Source organism: Echeneis naucrates, chromosome 4, assembly GCF_900963305.1.
Source record: "Echeneis naucrates chromosome 4, fEcheNa1.1, whole genome shotgun sequence".
Classification (NCBI taxonomy): Eukaryota; Metazoa; Chordata; class Actinopteri; order Carangiformes; family Echeneidae; genus Echeneis; species Echeneis naucrates.
In genome coordinates this window covers 16678886-16699431 of record NC_042514.1, presented here as the reverse complement: position 1 = coordinate 16699431, position 20546 = coordinate 16678886, and the positions used below count along the sequence as shown (strand labels likewise).

At 39.8% G+C, this 20546-nt stretch overlaps 1 protein-coding gene across 2 annotated transcripts in view; it reads left to right on the top strand.

The window, feature by feature from the left end:
• Window positions 1-18221, top strand: part of LOC115041653 (disks large homolog 1-like) — an 84217-nt gene extending 65996 nt beyond the window's left edge. The window contains exons 15-25 of one of the 2 annotated variants that reach the window (XM_029499288.1): window positions 3702-3816; window positions 8783-8965; window positions 11451-11514; window positions 12291-12306; window positions 13676-13717; window positions 14131-14181; window positions 14722-14823; window positions 15484-15656; window positions 15749-15858; window positions 16750-16841; window positions 17082-17188. In XM_029499288.1, coding sequence (XP_029355148.1) covers window positions 3702-3816; window positions 8783-8965; window positions 11451-11514; window positions 12291-12306; window positions 13676-13717; window positions 14131-14181; window positions 14722-14823; window positions 15484-15656; window positions 15749-15858; window positions 16750-16841; window positions 17082-17188 — 1055 coding nt within the window. Of the gene's footprint in view, window positions 1-3701; window positions 3817-8782; window positions 8966-11450; window positions 11515-12290; window positions 12307-13675; window positions 13718-14130; window positions 14182-14721; window positions 14824-15483; window positions 15657-15748; window positions 15859-16749; window positions 16842-17081 lie in introns of both variants that reach the window. The other variant, XM_029499287.1, reaches the window with a different exon arrangement.
• Window positions 18222-20546: the final 2325 nt, after the last annotated feature.

The window sequence follows — 20546 nt, the reverse complement described above, 5'->3', positions numbered from 1 at the left end:
CTGACATTACGTTCTTGATGTTGCTCTCTCTCCGTCTCTCTCTCTCTCTCTCACACACACACACACACTCACACATCTGTGCTCTTTTTCTCTCTCTCTCTCTCGCTCACTCTGTTTGTCTCCTTGGGTGTTTCTTTTTCTTTCATTCATATCCCAAGACTTCAAGCTTCACACATCATTTGCGCAAACACACACCCATACACACACATACGCAGACAGACACTGATGCGCAAGCGACTGTGCCGGCATCATATTGTGCAGACGTTGAGGCTTTCCGTCTGCCAGCAGCATGTAAGTACAGCTGTAAGTGGGATTTGGCAATGATAGACCTGAAGTGATTTACTTGTTAGCGTCCTGCCTCGGGTAACATTTTGGCAACAGTGTGTGTCAGTGTGTAACATATTAACCTCTATCACCATCATAACTTCACTGTTTTTAGGGGCAGGATGGTAAATCCGTTGATGGATGAACAGAAAACAGACGTGGTCTTGTGAGTCTGTGGTGCTCTAGTACTGTGTTGCTCCTCTAATGGCCAGTGATGCAGCATTAACACGCTGGCTTCTATGCTGATTTTAGTCTGTGACTCTGTCAGTGTAAGAGATTGTCAGCGATGATGATTTAGGATAGACAATCCACTTTTTTCCTGTCCACTTACTGTCGTGAATTACTCTGATACTTCAGCTGTGATGCAAGATTTGTCTGTCAAGATAAAGTCAATGACGATGACAACTTTGACTTCGCCGCAATAGTGCTTAGCTTTGGTCTTCAAAGAGAAAATGATCAGAGGTGCAGCCTTGGAAGCACGGGCTTTGTTGCTGAGTTCAGGATTCAGCAATATTAATATATTGGTTGCAGAATAGACTTTGCTCTATAGGTCAGAAAGAGGAGCTGCATCTCTGTGTCTTTGTTTCTGTTGTTTTAGCACTCAGGCTTACCAATAAAGTTTTTAGAGTTTTGCTTCAATACGCCAAAGCTTTTATCACAGTCATTAATCAGTTTCCTATCATTCCTGTGTTTTCTCCCTCCCTCTCTGATCTGATCACTCTGTCATGGTGAGTCCAGGGAATCCCACAGAAATAAAACTGTTAATCCATTTATAAAGGATTAGAGCTGAGATTGAAAATTCCAGGCAGCAATGAAAATATTGAAGGTTATACCGGGAAATGAAAGTTTCAGCAAAAGGGCATCTGACTTTCATGTTATTATAGAAAGAAACTGGAATTTGTTTTTTTTTTTTTTTTTGCTTCGGTATTAGTTAGTTCATGGCATCTGCACAGGACGCTCGATTCAGTGTCTCTGATGCCCAGCAACAAAATCTATCAAGCAATCCATTAAACAATAATGTGTATATTCAAATCTTTGCTGTTAAAAAAAAAAAAAAAGAGCCCCCCCCACCAAAAAAAAAAAAAAAACTATTACAGATCATGTTCACCTGAGTATTTAAGTGGTTTTGACTTGTGTTACTATGAGTTGCTTACCAGTATGGCTTACTTGTGTATGTCCTTGGAAGTCAGTGTGTAAGATGAATGAAAAGGAAAATCAGAGCTGAGATTTCAGTGTAGTTTGCTGGATTTTGACATTGTTTAAAAGCTCATTGTCTGTTTAGAGGAACACAAATATGAACAAAACAGACTTCTGGAGAAAAAGATCAAAAAAGTATGCGGAGAATACTGCAGGTTTCAGATGTGTGTGTGTGTGTGTGTGTGTTTGTGCGTTTGTGTGTGTGTGTGTGAGTGAGAGCCCCTGACCGTGTGTGCCTCGAGTGATTGAATTACTTAGGGTTAATTAGATTCAGTAGTCCACAGTAACGGTTCAGGGACACACACATCCTGCACACACAAACACATACACACAGGGACATCCTTCAGACGGGCTTTTTCAGGCTTATTGCCAGCGGCGTTGTCATCCCTGCGTTAGTTCAGAGGCTTTTGGGAAGCTCTGTGGTGTTAAGAAGACTAGAGGAGAGTCAGTGAGGATTTATTACAGCACACATCTGCTGTGATATGCAGGCACTCACATTTTATTTTGTTTTAGACGGTAATCTGCTGGCTATTTTTAGCCTGTCATCCTTAAAACCATGACCGTGCATCAGAGCACATTCTATCATTTGTTTTTCCAGGTTGGGCATTTTCATAAATAATGTACATTTATAATTTAAGAGGCACAGTGACGTTTTACGGCCAGTGGAAAAAAATGGGTCTGAAAGTAAAGTGTTTCTTTTCTGCATGTAGCAGCAGAATAGGAAAACACAGGACTTCCAAGCTGAGTGAAAGACGTAAGTGTAATCACTGATTGGCTGACTTGTCATTCGGTTGATATGGGGGATATGGTTTTTCCCATAAATTAAACTAAAAACCAATTTGAAACTTTGTTCATTTGTTTTCAAAAACAACACATAAATTTTGTTTTTCAGAAGTGTTATAGCGCTGTGTTCAAGGGTGAAAATGGAAAAACACAAGTAGCAAAGTTTTACTTTTGACTTTGGCTTCTGCTGAGCTGCAGCATATCAACCACAGACAAAACATGAACTTAATGGTGTTGTGTCGCTTATGTTCATTTCTCTTGTTTAAGTCTGCCACACACAACAGTGCTGACAGGAGTTTATACTATTGCAGTATGTACAAAAGGTGGACTTTCATCAACATCATTAATCATATGATGGCATGAAACTGGAAGAAAAAAAAATGGTTAAAACTAAAGAATGAAATTGATAACCCGATTCATTGCCTTAGTATGTGAACTTATCACAGGGGACAGCATCTTTATGCACTCACACTAGCAAGCTATGCTATCGAGCTGCATTTGTGGAAAGCATCAGCTGAGAAATGATAAGTGTATTTTGAAACCTAGAATAATGGGTGTTTTTTCCTGTGTGAAGCCAAACCTGTCCCTCAGAAATGAATGGGCGCGGCAGATTCAGGTGAAAATGATCTGTAATGACCGCTATCGTTGTTTTAATGTCATCATTTCAGAGATTTTCCTATTGCATGATCAAATATTGCATCTTTAATTATGTATTCATGAATATTATTAAATTATGCACGTAAGGGGGATGTTTGCTTGTAAGTGTAGTAGTCTAAAGCTTAATATTGGTGTGAGTGGTTGTGTTAGTAAGCGTACGGTGGTGACGTTATTGAAATGGATTAGGCCTGATGTAATCCAAGTTCACATTCACATGAAACAGACTATTAGATTACAGTTGTAGATTTTGCTTATCACCCAGCAGGACTGTGAGTTTGTGTGTGTGTGCCTGCGTGTGTGCATGTGTGTGCTGAAAGTTGCATGTTTGTAGCTGAGCAGTGTAGGATCTCTGAATTTGAATATGGAATATATCCAGACACTTAGAGGAAATGTGAACACACCGTGAATAAACATTCACCATCCTTTGGTCGTGCCCCTGCCTTCGTCTTTGATCCATGAACTGTGATGCGTTTTTGAACAACTGAACTGAAGATTAAAGCAAGCAAAAGGAAGTCACTCAGTTATTTCTAATGTGGAGCAACAGCTCCAATTAAAAGTATCTTAAATTAGATTCTCTGTGAATATGTGTGTAGGAAATGGAAACTCAACGCACATCTGCAAATGCATAAAAGCTGAAAGCTAAGCCACTCTTCTCAAATCTCCTGAGTCTAACTGTATCTGTCCTCCTTGTGTGACGTGTGTGTGTGTGTGTGTGTGTGTGTGTGTGTGTGTATGTGTAGAATACAGTCGTTTCGAGGCGAAGATACATGACCTGAGGGAACAGATGATGACCAGCAGTGTCAGCTCCAGCTCCACGTCTCTCCGCTCCACACAGAAACGAACACTTTACGTCAGGTAACACACACACACACACACACACACACACAAACGGGGGTAACTGATTGTCCAGTGTCCTTCAGGTTGGCACAACTATTATAGGGTCTTATCTTGGCTTTCTCCTCTTACGCTTTGTGTGTGTGAAATGCCGAAAGCAAGGATATCACATCTGAAATCACAATTAGATCACCTGGAAAATACTGTCTCACACAGACACATTCATTGCCTGCCAAGTCCTACGATTTCTCTTTGTAATGTGCGTCTTCCTGTCCTTGTGTCATTCTTGTGCCCTTTGAATCACTTCTCTCTCCTGAGATTTCTCAGCTGAGTCCAGAGGCAGCATTGAGCATCCTTCTTTCACAAAAATCACAGTATTTGTGATATTGATTCAACTCTAATCAATATCACCGGGTCCAGATAAGCCACATTAGAGATCAATAATGTGAAAACAAAGTCAGGCAAAACATCACCAATGGTAACACTGATTGAATCCAGTCATTAGGGAGAACATTTGACATTTAATTGAGCATAAATTGAAAATGGTTTCAAAACATGCTGTCGAAAAGAACCCAGGCTTTGCCTCTGATAGTTATTTGAATTCAGTCCCCAAGGATGTCCACCTTCTTCTCTAAATTTGTATTCCATGAAATCCAAGAATACACTTTTTTAAAAATTAATAAAGATGTGATGGCAGACAGTGGGAGCTGTATGAGCATCTAAATCCTCATTAAACACGGCCTAAACACAGACTGAGTGAATTACATTTTTTGGCAGTTGAATCCTCAAAGAACTCCCCGTCACTGTGAAAACAGTTACTTCCTGTTCCTGGAGTGCAGACAAAACAAAAATCACTGTAGGTTTGGGTTACATAAATCACTTGAAGCAATTATTACTTGAGCTCTTCATGTGTTTTTACTTGAGATAAAAAAAACAAAACTTTTACCAAAAAAAAAGAGCGAGACGTCCAGTTGATGTGTATTGTACATGAAAAGAGCATCTGACCTGAGCTGTGTGCAAGTGGCCTGGAAAGGAAAGATCGCAACAGCGGCTGCAGCTGGGACATTAACATTGAACTACACGCACACGTACACACACTCTCGCAGGGTCAGGGTCGCTGCAGTGCAGGGAGCTCCCTGGGAGGATGAAGGAATTTTCCTGTCACTGCGAGGCATGAGAGCACCCTGGTCACTTTATGTGGAGGCCCCAAAAGCAAGACTTAATTGTTTGAAAAACGCTAAAATCATCCTGCTGGTCATTCCCCCAGACCTCAGTTGCCATGGTAACCAAGGTGGGAATGCAGACCCTGTGCATGTATGATAAGCCTAGCCTCCAGTTGAGGGAGTAGACAGCCCTAAAAAACATAGTTATGGTGTATGACAGAGATACACAGAAATGGGATTTAACGTTTTGGTTTGAGCGCCCAATGCAGTCATTGCACAGGTGTAGATGTGACGTGTTTGAGTGAAGAAGAACTTTATTTGGACATCTACTAAGTATGATGTGCTCAAGTATGTGGTCAACTAGGTCTCTTGAAATTTGATCATTTAATTCAGTTCCCATCACAATCTAGCAGGAGTCCATGAGTCCATGAGTGCCAGAGGTTTACCTGGGCTGAATATAGTCACTGCTCTGTTGCACATCTTTATTCCATTCAGTTATATTTATTAGGGTGCATGGAAGTGGGACGCCATCAACCCACAACACCTAGAAATCTGTTTTGACCCACTTTGCATATCCACCATTGTGAACTGAAGACTTTACAGTAAAATATGAACAAAACATGACATTGCAGCTGCTTGCCGTCACCCTTATTACATTTTTAAATAGTCACCCAGAGGCATGATTATTATTACCATAAATTTAAATCTGCCTCCGCCAGCTTTTTATTTGGTTATGGCTAAAAGTAAGGAGAGTTAACCTTACCGTCCTCAGTTCATTAAATACTTTTAAAAAAGAAGAATGATTTGATAAAATTAATTCAGATAAAAACCATTACTTGAAAATTATTTTGCCGAAAAACACAATCGATGCCAGTAAAAAGAGCAATGTGTTTTCCTTGTGACTTGTCACAAAGCAAAAATACATAAATGTCAGTTCTTCTTAGTTTCCTGTGTGAACTGTTCGATTCTCATTGACTGAAAATGATTTTGCAGTGAATTTCACAGAAAGGCATTAAACACACTGATAACAAAGGCTTTGTTATCAGCACACACAAACACTGCTAGAAGCTGCCATTACTAAAGGAGGTCTTATAAAGTATTACACAGAGTGAAATTTTCATCTGACAGTAGCACAACAGTAAAAGTAACTAAAGTTATTATGGTTCACTCTTAGTTGCACATGAGTACTTGTCCCAATTTCATGGCAATTTGTCCGAAGGTTGCCAAAATATTTCAATCAAAACCTCCCATGCTTTTAGGGCAGGGCTGGATAATTCAGGGAATGGATCTCAGAGCAGAGGTATTTCAGTTTGCAAAGTGTGTGTGTGTAGTCATTCCTAGAGCTCCACTGCTGGCATGGCCGAAACCAAATTGAACTTAAAGCAACTGACAACTGTATAATTATAGATTTAATGAGGAAATTTCCATCCGCCAAGGAATTACCATAATCAAATTCAAATCTGAATCTTAATGACAAGATGTCTCCATGACAGGTTCAATTCAGGCCAACATCATTTCCAAGGTTATATAGAATGATACAGTGACCCTCATAGTAAATGACTGTATAGGAGAAGTTCCTGTATCCAGGTCCTGCCTATAAATGACCAATCAGCACGCATTAACATTAAAAAGCAGCTTGCGACGCAGTGAGGCTGCTGGTGCATGTCAGGTTTTGGTGCCTGGTGCTCTAGGCTGCTCTGCGTTCATGCATGTACATACAGTATATATCTATTTATACGTGTGTGTGTGTCTGTGACGATCCTGTCGTGTATAATGTGTAGCACACAGACTTACCGTCTCTGCAGAGGAAATGTCACTGAAACAAGGTGACACAGAGAATCTATAACCGTCCTGTTTATGAAAAGTGTGTGTACGTCCCCTCCGTTATCCCTCTCTCTCCTCTGCTCCTTTCACATATATTACCCCAGCTGCTTGCCATTGTAATTGTGTATTTCACTATTTAAATCCACCTGTAAAGGCTGGCCTGTCTACACAATCGATGGTAACAAGATTCAGTCTCATTCCCATTAGAACCACAGTCTATTAAAACATCATTTAGCATTTATATTGAAATGCACATATTTATTTGTGTAACTATTAAGTGTCCCTTCATATTTATGCATTTTCTCTTCTGGAAAGAAATAAGCCCTCATACCAGTTTCTATTTATTTATACTGTCGCTGTGTGATCTGAAAGATGTGTGACATGTCAAACACTGATGTGATACGTGTTCCTTGACTCGAGTAATTAAATTTCAGCGATTTCCACGTAGGAATTAAAATGAATGTGATACTGTGAGCAGGTAACTATTTCAGAGCTACGTGCATAAATTTTATGTTTGATTTGGACTATAACTAAAAACTTTTGAGAAGTTTATGAATTAATATACTAACACAGACAGCTGCCCTTTACCTTTAAGTCACTAGTGAAGAAGCCGCCCTGCACATTCTGTTCATGGTATGAAATCAGTAATCTGTGTCCTCATGCTGTTCCTCTTACTCTCGTAGAACATTTCAAATCACATCGTTTTCAAATACACAAGGCATGGTAATACTCAAAGGTATATACACAAAGGTAGACTGCAACAAATTTTCAGCAGCAGGCTTCTGGATGCATAAACTTAGCGCCTACATGTGTTTAATGGTTGGAATTTCAGATTTCACATTGCAACGCACACAAATGTACAGCAACTTCATTGAAGTCAGTCTCCGGAGTCCTATTTGGGTTCCCACATCAAACTAAATTAAAGTGATTGTGACACTAAGAACAGGTGATCAGCCTGACAGCTGCAAAATAGTTCTCACTAAGGCAAAACCTGGCAAGTCCCCTTTACCATGTGTGAACACAACCCTGCCCTTCGTGTTTACTGTGCATCTCGTGAGCTTTTGTGTGCCATTTTTTGTATTTGCTCTACTCCACAGGAACATTTTTATTTTTGACTACAGCACAGATACAGCTCAAAGTATCTCACAGCCTCATAGTGATGTAGCAATATAGCAAGATATAGCAAGGTTGGAAATCTTACACATTACAATGTTTCCTGTTTCCCTGGTAATTCATTAGTCAAGTTAAACAAGTGGGACCATGACCATGGTCCCCAACTGTAGTATTGTGTGTGTGTGTGTGTGTGTGTGGTGTGTGTGTGAGAGAGACTGTCTACCTCTCTGATTTCCTCTCCTCTGTTTTTTCCCTTCTCTATCTATGTTCTCTTTTATTGATGAAGGCACTTGTGACTTTAGAGGATGCCTGTTATTTCAGCTCTAGTTACTTTGCGCGCGCGCGCACACACACACACACACACACACACACACACACTGCTGACCTACTTTCCCAGGTCTTTTCCCTCTGGATGGGTTTCGAGCTCTGTGGTCACAGACAGATCACCATTCAGACACACATGAACATAAACATAGACTAACATAGGCACACAGCAGTGACACACAAACAGATGCAATTACATACACACAAAGAGAGACATGTACACAGAGACAAGGTCGTAAATGAGTAGTAGTAGCAATTTGTTACAACAGACTCTGGTGTTTGTCTTGTTCTATCAATTTGTATTAGTATTTATTGTTATCAGAGTTATGATGAATCTGTAGGATGTCCTCTACAAATGTTTATTTTTTTCTCGGGGGGGGGGGTCATTCAAGGTGGAATTTGTGTTTGACATTTATAAAATATTCTGAAAAAGACTATAAACTATGGTAACATATTTAGCGGAATGCTAAATAAAGGGCCTTCATTTATGAAGTTCTCTAAAACATTTGTTGCCACTGTGAATGCATGTGTGTAATATGAAAGTGCTTTGCTTCTGTCTACAGGGCATTGTTCGACTATGATGGAAGTGCATCAGATCTGAGTGCGCCCAATCAGGCGTTGCCATTTCATTTCGGGGATATCCTTCATGTGAGCAGCGCCGGGGAAGAGGAGTGGTGGCCTGCCCGTCACCTCAGCCCCCCACCCCCTAACTGCCCCGAGGTCGGGGTCATCCCCAGCCGCAGGAGGTCAGAATTCAAGTTGTTTGGCAGAGAAGAGGAAAGATGATTTTATCGATCCTCTTTTCATTAAATGAAATGAAACCTATGTCTATCGAAGTCTATCGAAACACTCACACATGGAATACTCCGTGACTAGCAACATATGTTTCTTTTCTCTGTGACTGATCTTATTAAAATCCTCCGCTGCACGCTGACCATGAGATGAGGAAAAATAGTTAGAGTGGACACATGATATCCAGAACACACACAGCAAATACTCCTAGTGTGCTGATAAAATGGTTTGTTTCATTCGTTCACCCCTCTTATGGAAATGCCTTTAAATGAATGTTATTGTTGTTATTGTTATGTTAGTGGAATTTAAAAGCATAGTGACACAAACATGGGTTTTCTCCATAACTGGTCTCAAAAAAACTTAAGATAAACGTTAGAATATATTCTGACACAGACTGAAGGACAGTGGATGTTGTTGCTGATTGAAAAGCACACTAACAAAGGTTTTTCATGTCGCCTACCAATTGTACTAATCATTTGACGTTGGCGCATACATTCAGCTCATCAGCTTCACAGTTTCAAATCAATTTCATTTCATGTTGGTGTGCTCATTTGCTGTTGAGTCACAACTCTGCAAGCATTATCACCATCATCATCACGAAGAACCAGCTGAATGTAAGCCCGTGGTGGACAAAGAGATACGCTCCTTAAGCACACTGTCTCCCTCTCTGTGAAAGAGGTGACAGACAGATGTTAATGGAGGAGAGGGAGAAATGTGAGGGCGTTCTGAAACAGCCGAGGATAAGCGAAAAAGGGAAGTGAGGATTAGAGGCAGCAAGGATGAGTGGGAGTACGTGAAAGAGTGAAGGAATGGAAGATGGGTGAGATTGATATTGAAGCTGTCACACGGGGTGTAGACAGTGGGGTATTAATAGACTGAGGTGCTAGACGAAAGGCTGACTGACAATCTGGGGTGTTAAAAGTTGGCAGATTCGGGATAATGGAAGAAATGATATCTAAAATCTTTACTTAGTGTATGCTGCGGTTGCGAAATAGGAAATTAAGGAGATCTATGTACCCACCAGAGTTTTAGGCATCGTAGGATACAGTATATTGAATTGTTGGAATATTTCATTCAAAATGTGATGTGTGTAAATGTGAAGTGAGTCATTCCATTTAAGGTAGTTGGTGGAATTAGCAGTCACTTTTGATATCAGATGTTTTGAACTGTCCGTCTCTCCTATTCTTCTCCTCCCCTCCTCCTCCTGTCCCGTTTTTTTTTTTTTCCCCTCCCCTCCCCACCATCCTCTCTGCCCTTCGTTCATACCTCCTCTACACCCGTCCTTGTTCTTTTTTCCTTCTGCTCCTTATTGGCCCCTGTAACTTGTAAATTACATTTTAATCATGTTGTTTGTAAAGGAAAAACAAGGACAGGACTTATACAAGTGGATAATAAGGGCAACTTATTTGCTGATGCAATGTAAACATGTTCTGGTGATGCTGTTGTGTCGTCAAAAAGCTTCCCAGAGCTGAACTGTCATCGGGGATTAAAATTGAAGCGTGGCGTTTTTCCTTCAGTTATTATAGTAATGTCTGCACAACGTGTCTTGGTTCGTTTTAGTGACAGTTGTTTGGCCAGTTACACACTTCAGGATACTAAAAGCAGCATTAATTAAGCCTTTTGTACAAAGACACCTCTGACCTTTCAGTCTAAATGATAAAACGAGGCTAACGAAAAAAACTTCCTCTGAAGATTCATCTTATTTGAAATTCAAGCAGTGATCAGCAGCAGGAAATGGTCCTGCACAGGAAGTGATAAATCTAATTTTAAACCTAGGGGACAAAAATGTCCACATAGAAAGAGCAGAACTGTCTGAAGAAAATGTATCAATCTGCTTTTGTTACTGTCCCTGTGCCTTTCAGGTACGTGTGGTAAGCTAATAACTACTAACCCATTCAGAGTAGTGGACATGAACACGCAATCTCAATATTAAATTTGACGACTCATAGTGATACTTTTAGATGAGGCACTGTATAATCAAAAATGCTTGCTACAAAATTCATATGTAAGGAATGCTAAGTGATAGTTGCCATATTTTGACACGTGAAAGAATGTGACATATTTAATCTGAGTTTAATATTTCAGCGAGCCAACTACTTAAAAATGCATCATGACGATCCTGTGTTTTGATGATCAGAAGGAAAACTCCTCATAATAAGCTCACCTATAATTTAGTGCAAATGATTGTTGTACTATTGTGTAGAGTTTCACAGACTTTAAAGCGTGGTAAGCTGTTGAAACTAAACCATGAAGGAATGAAGTCATGTTTAAATGTTGAAGGACAATCCTGTGATGTTTCTGAAATATTTAAATGGAAATGTTGTTGCACATTCTTATCAGTAACAACCATTACCAACTGTTGTCAATCCTGACTCTGCTGGCATCTGTCCCTCCTTGTGTTGATTTATGCTTTCTTTTCCCTGTCCTTCTCTCTTACAGGGCAGAGAAGAAGGAGAGGTCGAGGTTAAAGACAGTCAGAGTGACAAGGTCACAGGATAGATCGGTGAGCAGTCACTTGTCATTCAACCGTTCGTATAGACTGTGATACATTAGGGGTAATCACACAGAAACCACTATTGCAACAACTGCCCTTCACAAACTTCACAAACTCAACTACCTGCTGGAAGTTTGTGTAGCACTGACCACGTGCTGGATTTAAATTTACAAAACCCTCCATCAGCTTTTGAAATTATAATTGGATGCTGTTAAAGAGCTGCAGTGTCCACAATGTACAAGACGCATTTGTTTTTCAGTCCGTGCATCACTAAGTTGATGATTTCTTGACACGTTTAATCAGCTATGGCTGGCCACTTGTTACCAGCGGATGGGTTGATTAAAGATTAATTAAAAAAGTGCATTCACTAGCATTTTCAGAAAGTTCCAGTCTGAGTTCACATGCAAGGCGATGTGACTTTAATCACACACTGCAGTGTGATGATGACACGGGTCTAACACAAACTATTGATATCACTGTGTTGTCAGCTCCCCCCCCCCTCTCTCTCTCACTCTCTTTTGCTCACACTGTTTGAAGCAGCAACTCTGCAATCAGAAACTCTGCGTGGTGAAGAGCTGATAATTAAAAATGAGCACACCCGCGCTCACACATGATGTTTCCCTAGGCACAACGCTGTGAAAATTAACCTAACGGCGCGTCTGCGGTTTTTTTCTTCTTATTTTTTTTAATATAGAGGTTTCTGTCAAGATACTGTTGTGATGATTTATGCCCTTTCTCTCTCTCCCTCTCTTTCTCATTTTCCCTCCCTCTCTCCGTCCCTGCAGGACCAGGATGATAAAGGTAGGTCTCCTCTCCGTCAGTGACACCTGCTGGTCAGCATATGTGACTCCAGTTCATAAAGCAACATCCCTACTCTTCTCTCAGCTCTGCAGCTTCCTCCTCCGCAATCCTGTTTCTGGATGGAGAACGAGGAGGACAGCTGGGGGGGATGCATTAAAGTAGACACTGTAATGTCTGAGGGCAATATCCAGGATAACCCACCTCACTCATCTGACATCATAAACTATTAAACTAACTATTAACCATCAAAACGATTGGGACCTTTTGAGAAAAGTCCAAATTGAAGTCTCCATGACTGTTACTTTAAGCCAGACTTGAAAAATGATGAGCCTGCCTGTTCATGAAAAGCAGCAATAGCACAGTTTAAAAGAAATACTGTTTACAGTAAAGGTTCTGGAGTAGTATTAGTAGTAGTAATAAGTATTATCAGAGACATGTACTTAACAAATTCACATACAGCCAAGTTATGGTGATACAGCAAAATGCTAAATGGTGGCAGGCTGTTGTAGATCTAATATTATTCATTTTATATACGGCTGGTTGAATAAGGTTAGCAACAGCTTCTATTTTACACCCTCATTAGAAGTCATTTGTAAAAATATATTCTGCAGCATAGTTTAAAGTAGCATAAAAATGAACTCTAGGTAGCAGAACTGTGCTTGAATGTGTAAAATATCTGGGAGGTCTCTTTTCAACAAGACACTCATCGATTTATTTGCACATAAAGTGAGACTCTGGCTTCTTTTCTTTTCATGCTGCCGAACATTTACCGACATAGTAAATGGTTTTCATATGACATAGTGAAATGGAAGCACGTACACACACTTTCTTTGTTTTCCTGGTTATCTCAGTTTGGACTTCAGACTTCTTCCTGTATTACAGTCTAGAGGTGTTTGGTTAACAGATAAGGGAGAAAGGAAATAATTTTCTTTTGTGTTATGGGTTGTCACAATATGTGTTTTTATGTCACTCACAAGTCCCCTAACCTAATGGAGTGGTCTGCCAACAGTCCTCCTTTATTACGTTAGGAAAAGAATGAAAGTTCAGAGGAGATCCCTCTACTTCTGCTAATGTGATGCAGTCAACTGCATTGTTTAGTTTGAGGTTGTGGGCTCGTGTATCCACGTACTTTTGGCCATGCAGCCCAATTTTTGAAATTTTAGAAATTTTTTGTAGAAATTGTATCATTCCTCCAATCTGCAAAGGATGAATGAATATAGAAATGGACTGAATGATACCGCTCTGCTGTTTTAGGTTTTAATGTCTGTCATTGACTGTATGTGTGGAAATGTATGGTTTGTGTTCGTTTGTTTGTATCTGTCTGTTTGTATGTGTGTGTTGCTGACTCTGCCCTGTCTTGTCCTTCCAGAGCTGGTAACCTCTGGCACCAGCGATAGTGAGAGTAGTTCCTGTAAGTCTAGACCCTCCTGTCTTTTGTTCTTTTGTTTCTCTCTCTCTTTCCCTCTTTTGCTGAGTCCTTTTTAACTTTGGTTTGAAACCTTAGCTACTTCATGTATTTTGTGTGTGTGTGTGGGTGGGTGGGTGTGTGTGTGTGTGTGTGTGTGTGTGTTGTTTGTCTGTGTGTCCTTGTGGGAGATCATGCTTACATGCACATGTGCATTTGTGTGATTATTGTTTTTGTTTTTTTGTTTTTTCCATGTGCATGTGAGTATGAGTGTGTTAGCTATGTCTGCTTCTTCAGCTTCTCCTTCCAGAGCTGTTGAAAGGGTTTAGTGAAAAATAGAAAAGGGTGAGGGTGCGTTTTGATGTCGTCAATCTCATCCAATGTGCATCTAAATGTGTCCCTTTTCTTTGTCCAATCAGCTGGCCAGGAGGAGACCTTCCTCACTTACCAGCCTGTCATGCAGCAAGAAGGTCAGTGCTTTACTCAAATATATCCTGTTTCACTGGATTTCATTCATTTGATTCGGTGTGTAAAAGAGCAGATAGAGAGAAGACCACTGCTGCATATGGAATTTCATAAAAGCTTTTTTTTCCCCATAGAGTAACAATTTTTGGTTCTATATAGATATTTTCCTCACAAAGAGCAGTCAAACTTATTTCAAACCAACAATTTGATTGTAAAGATATTTATCTTTTAATCAGGGTCAGGGTCATTTTTTTAAATTACTTTTTTTTTTTTTTTGTTTGTTTGTTTGTTTGTTTGTCTGGCTTGTTGCATGCTACAGAAACAAACTGTCACACAGCATTGACATCAGCTTCCAAATTATTTTGTTTTTATCTAAGCAACGCACATATCAACATCACATTGGCATTAATTTAGTCATGTTCATCACGTTGCCCAGTAATTTGTCCCATTATGAATATATGGTTTGAAAAAGGAAAAGAGTGCAACATTTGAATTGTTTGACTACATTCAGCGTGTATATTTCTGTGCTCTTTGTCATTATGCAGTCAATTACACGCGCCCAGTAATCGTGCTTGGACCAATGAAAGACCGGGTCAACGATGATCTGATCTCCGAGTTCCCTGATAAGTTTGGCTCTTGCGTCCCACGTGAGTCTCTGAATTCCGCGACTTTCTCCTGAATTTCACCACCCTCTCAGTAGTGAACTCTGGAACACACAGAAACTTGCTATGTAATGTACATGAAAACTATAAAATCACTTTTATGATGCCAGCATGCACACTCACTCTTTAGCTTGGGATGTCAGGTTTTTGATGATGCAGAAAACTTTATGACCTCACTTAGTTTCGTTCAGTTCCGCTTTGAAGCAGAACTGTAAAGAGCATGTGATTGACAGAGACTTATGGCCTTTATACTGCACTTTTATGAACTGTCCCCCACACTTTGAAGAGGTGACTTGTTCAACGAGCAGCTTGAAAGTGAAAACTTTAAAATGGGGGTAAAGAAGAGCTGTGCATTGAAAGTTAAAAGCCAAGTCAAATATTAAAATGGACAAGTCCAGGGAATATATTTGATGATCTCTAAAGGTTAAAACCTAAACAAGTATATTATTATAAGTAATATATTTTACCTTTTGTTATTTCATTTTGACCAAATAGAACAACATTAAAGTTAGTTTTTGACACCGCCAACACAGAAGTTAGTTTTCAGCATCAAGTTGCATCAAAGCATCTTTATGGAGAAGGGAAGTGATATACTCAGATTTATTTTCACATACCAAATTTCTGCGTAAAACCTCCAATCCTCAGATACAACCCGGCCTCGACGAGACTATGAAGTGGATGGCAGAGATTACCACTTCATGTCCTCTAGAGAGATCATGGAGCGAGACATCCAGGAGCATAAATTCATTGAGGCTGGACAGTATAACAACCACCTTTATGGAACCAGCATACAGTCTGTCAGAGAAGTCGCTGACAAGGTGAGACGTTACGAGACACTGCACGTGGAAGAGAGACTTTAAATAGAGGATAAATTGACAGAGACGTCTAAACCCCTCCTTGTCTCCCCCAGGGCAAACACTGTATACTGGATGTGTCAGGGAATGCGATAAAACGTCTCCAGATGGCAGGCCTCCATCCCATCGCTATCTTCATTAGCCCACGTAATGTCAACAACATCCTGTAAGTGACATTCAAAACAAAAATCTAACCATAAGGATCATTTAGTAGCCGCTTCCTCTGGAGCCTTTGTCCATGTCACATGGTCATTATCAGCAGCTGAGCCAGGACAGGTGGAGTCAAGCTCCATCTTAAAGCCAGCATAGTTGCGAGACAGTACGAGTGCATGTGCAGTGAGAAATATAGAAATCCTATCTGCAGAGGGGCACAATAATAATTTTGGACCATATGGTCAAAAGCTCCAGAACAAACCACTAATTGGGCCTCATGATGAGATTGTTTTGTGAGCTGCTGTTTTCAAGGTCAAGAATTAACATTCAAGTTCAATTAATGTGCGTATGAGGAGGTCCAACTTTTAAGAAAATACTAAGTTCATACTGTAAATATGTGTACATGCTGGGTTAGGGTTAGCTGTAACGACACATAAGAGTGCCATTTGGAAAATAGTCCTTAGTTTATAGCATTGTTGTAGTTTTTTTATTAAAAGTTTAATTAGTTTTAACTGACAAACATCATCGCTTACAGCCCTACTATTACGTCCTAGCAAAATGCAATCACAGGTCTGTTGTAATACTTCAGTCACAGACATTCTTGTTTAAGTCTTCAATGTAACACAGCGAATATAAAGAAATATCAATTTAACATTGCACTCCAAAGCCACCCAAAAACACCAGAAATCTTGCAGCCGTACTGTTTGCTGTTTCACTCATAAAACATTTTTAGTTTAGGTTTGTTCCACAGCTTACTTAGATACGGTGGGCCAGCAGCTGTTTAGATAATCTTTGTCCTGCTGAATGTCCCTTTGAAGTCACTGGGCTTTTTGAGAGCTCTTCATCATCTGTGCCTTTATAGTGAATCTCAGTTCTTATTTGTGACTCTCATTCATCTTTCCAGAGAAATGAACAAGCGTTTCTCTGAGGAGCAGGCGAGGAAGAGCTACGATAGAGCGATCAAACTGGAGCATGAGTTCACAGAGTATTTCACTGGTTAGTCACCTGCAAGCGAACACACGCACAGAACTCAGCACAAGCTGATGGCTTTTAGCCGCTTTAAATCATCTGGTGCCCCCCCAGGCAACATGCTGAAGGTCACACGGGAACGTCTGCTCACTGAATGCTCTCATACTCTGCCATATTCATGATGAACTTTAAAAGTTACTTTTCATATTGATGATAGTACATTTTTCAGTGGATGATGGTAACAATCATTTCTCGCTCTCTCTGCAGCTGTAGTCCAGGGCTCAACTCTAGAAGAAGTGTACTCGCAGGTGAAGCAGATCATCGAGGAGCAGTCTGGTCCTTACATCTGGGTACCAACCATGGAGCGACTCTGAATAAACACACACACACACACATCACTCTTTCAATACTTCCTGCTTCTCAGATTTTTATTATCAGCCTGCTTCCTCTTCTCTCTCTCTCTCTCTCTCTCTCTCTCTCTCATACACACATCACCACAAACACACACACGTACACAAGCACACAAAACCAGTCGAGGCTGGGACTATCTGGGACCGCTGCTTCCTGAAGTGGAAGGAGCTCATGTCTGTCCAGCAGCCTATTGGTGGATCTTCCTACAGCTCAGTTCCTTAATGTTTAAGGAGTTGGTTCAAATCAAGGCAACATGCACCATTATCTGATTTGATTTCATTATTGTTGTTCTTATTGTTGTTGTCGTTGTTGTTTTCATATTAATGAAGGGTAATGCATTCATGTATGGGTTTGTAATGATAATATTGTCACCAAGAGGCAGACTTTTGCACGCTGTAGCTTTAAGAGCATGTTTTTGGGACAAAATCTTGACCTCCCTCCCCTCCCTGTCTGTCGTTCCTCACGGCATCACTCCTGTTTCTCTCTCTCATGTATTTTTCTATCTATCCATTATAGATGTGACCCCAAACTGCAGACTGTAGACTTTAGGCATGAGGTATGAGGTTTTAATGTACCCCAACTTTTTGAGTCAAGGGGTCAAAATAAAAGTATAGTATAATTTCGGTTAAGTGATGTAGCAAGAAAATATATCAGATGTAATTTACAATTTCAATTGAATTATTTGTCAATAGCAGTAAAATAAGCAAAAAATAATAATCCATCAAAAACTTAACAGAAAATTAAATTATAATATATAAAAATAGTAATAAAACTGAGTATTCTTTGGGTTTTTTAGGGGGGTTCCCTGGCCACTTTTTCAAGCTGCCGCGCACTCAGCACTGACTATATTTGTGAAATGAAAAATGACTTTGTACTTGGTAGTGGTAAGATTGTTGTGAAACAAGTGATCAGAAGAGAAGAGGCAGTAAGAGATAAGAATTTAAACTATATTTGTAATATTGTTCAACCTCATTAAAAATATAACATTTTATTCTTCCAATTGTCATACAGCCCATTATGTTTATAATATATAGATATTATATACATAAATACAATAAAGGGAAAATTGGCTGTGATGGAAAAGACTGCAGCTAGTAGATGATCCAGAGTGAAGGAAAAGCAAAGTTTCTTTAAAATCAAAGCGATAACAGACACGCTGACAAGTGGAAATTGATCAGTTTCATTCTTGTTGTGCTGCTTTAAAAGTGGAAAAATACAATGGCGTTAAATCCAACTGAATATTTAAAGCAAATGCACATGAACAGGCCAAAAAATACCTTGCTCTGAATTAAACATTGCTCAGGCTAACGTGTTTAGCAATTTTTTAAGTTTAGTTTTTTTTTTGTTTGTTTGTTTGTTTGTTTTGGTGTTTTACCAACATTTTACTTTCAGCTGATAAATGCAGGTCCAGCTGTTCAGTTAAGAAAATCACAGAATTCTTCATCCCACAACAGTTCCTTTGCGTTCACATCCACCCCCTCCTCCTCTTCCCTGCTCTCATGCCTTCATTTCTCTCCGGTCCCTTTTACACTCCCAGTGTGACATTAGTTGGGCGACTGTGTATCATCTTCTTCATAAAAACTATCATCACAATCATAATCATCAGCATCATGGTTATAGCTTACCTTTTTATCGTAGTTGCACTAATGAGGGCTGGTTTCTTAAAAGCATCTTAGTGACGGAGCTGATACCACCTCAGTGTTTCTGATAGTGGTAGATATGTGATCCAGTCACTTTTTCAGCTGATTCACTGATTTATTATGATGATTTGGATGTGCTGTAGAGGTCAGAGAAAATTTTTGGTAAAAGGATTTTGGCAATTATCTTTTTCCGTATGCCATGCTAGTGTCCAGTAGTTAAATTCCATTTCCAGCAGTGGGACATATCTTCAGTGGTACTTTCATGATCGCACCGGTGTCTAAGGTCCATCCCACAAAAAATGTTTGCTAAACCACAATTTATTGCCGCAGTTTCTATAGATTGCACTAGTTGTTGGTGTGGACTTAGAGGTCCCCTGTACAGATTTTAATAACATACTTTAAAATGCAGTTAGTGTTTATTTTTTGGCAGCTTCCCACTTTATGGGTGCTACGATTTTTCAGATACATGACTGCCACTTTTACACATCCTTTAGCTAATTCATATCATATATCAACATTTATTTGCACCAAACACGAAAATTTAAATAAAAAAAAAAAAAACATTTTTTTTTTTTTAACACAGTAAGTCTTGGCCTGAGTGGAAAACTACTTTTTTTTCCTTTAGTATTTTCAGCCCTGCAGCTGTTTTATTGTCCCGTACTTTTTATCAGGCTGATGTGCATGATGTGCTAAATGATCTCACTGCTTCACTGTATATTTCTGATTGCTAGCCGGTGGCAGGATCAGTAGAAGGTAATGTAAATTTGTGTAAAATAAAACGCCATGTGACATCTTACATTAGAGCGAGGAAGAAAAGTGGGGTGTCACAATTTGTGGAAATTAGGCAAACATTTTAACTTGCGATCCAGGAAGTACACACAAGATGCAACCCTCTGCTTGGTAATGGGTTAAAAACAACAATACGGCTTTTCCCTTACAGCTGCTATAATGAATATTTTTCTAAATATATGAATATATGAAATGAGCAGTGATGTGAAAATGATGTGACAGCTGCTCATTGTGATGAGCCTAAGTGCGTTCTCAAACGAATCTGCAGCTGCAGTCACCTCTTTGGAGCTTTCCAGTGAATTTTAACTGACTTCATATTTAACAACTTTTACTTTTGGTTCACAGCTGTCATGAGCTGCTTTTAGCTGAAAAAAGGCTCTAAAATTACACTACACAGACACTCAGCAGACACTAGAGACTAGACGGTGAACATAACATTTAGTACAGTACCTCAAGGCCCATTTATTTCCCTCAGGAGTTGATGAAGACCAAAAAAGAGTGAAATTACAACTGAGGTTACAGTGATAGAAATGAGTTATCTCTGTCGTTGAGTGCAACATTCAAGTTACCAAGATGCTTTTGGTGACACAGCCCCTGTATGGACCTTGTCAGCCAACCACTTCCCATGTCCACCCTCAACCCCGAGGCGATTCCTCCAAGCTGACTGGAGACCAGAGACATACCGAGAGGCAGTTCTGTCAAAAGGCTAGCTTTTAGATCCGAATAACCAATAGTTTTGACACGTGTTTTGAAAGCTTTAATATCTCCTCACAGAATGTTCAGCTCAGCTAAATTTCTGTCCAGCTATAACCCTCTGTATGAATCAAGTAGATCAGTGGTGTTTGCCAGTAGACAGAACACGACACCTCTGTATGACTCTGGCTGTGTGTTT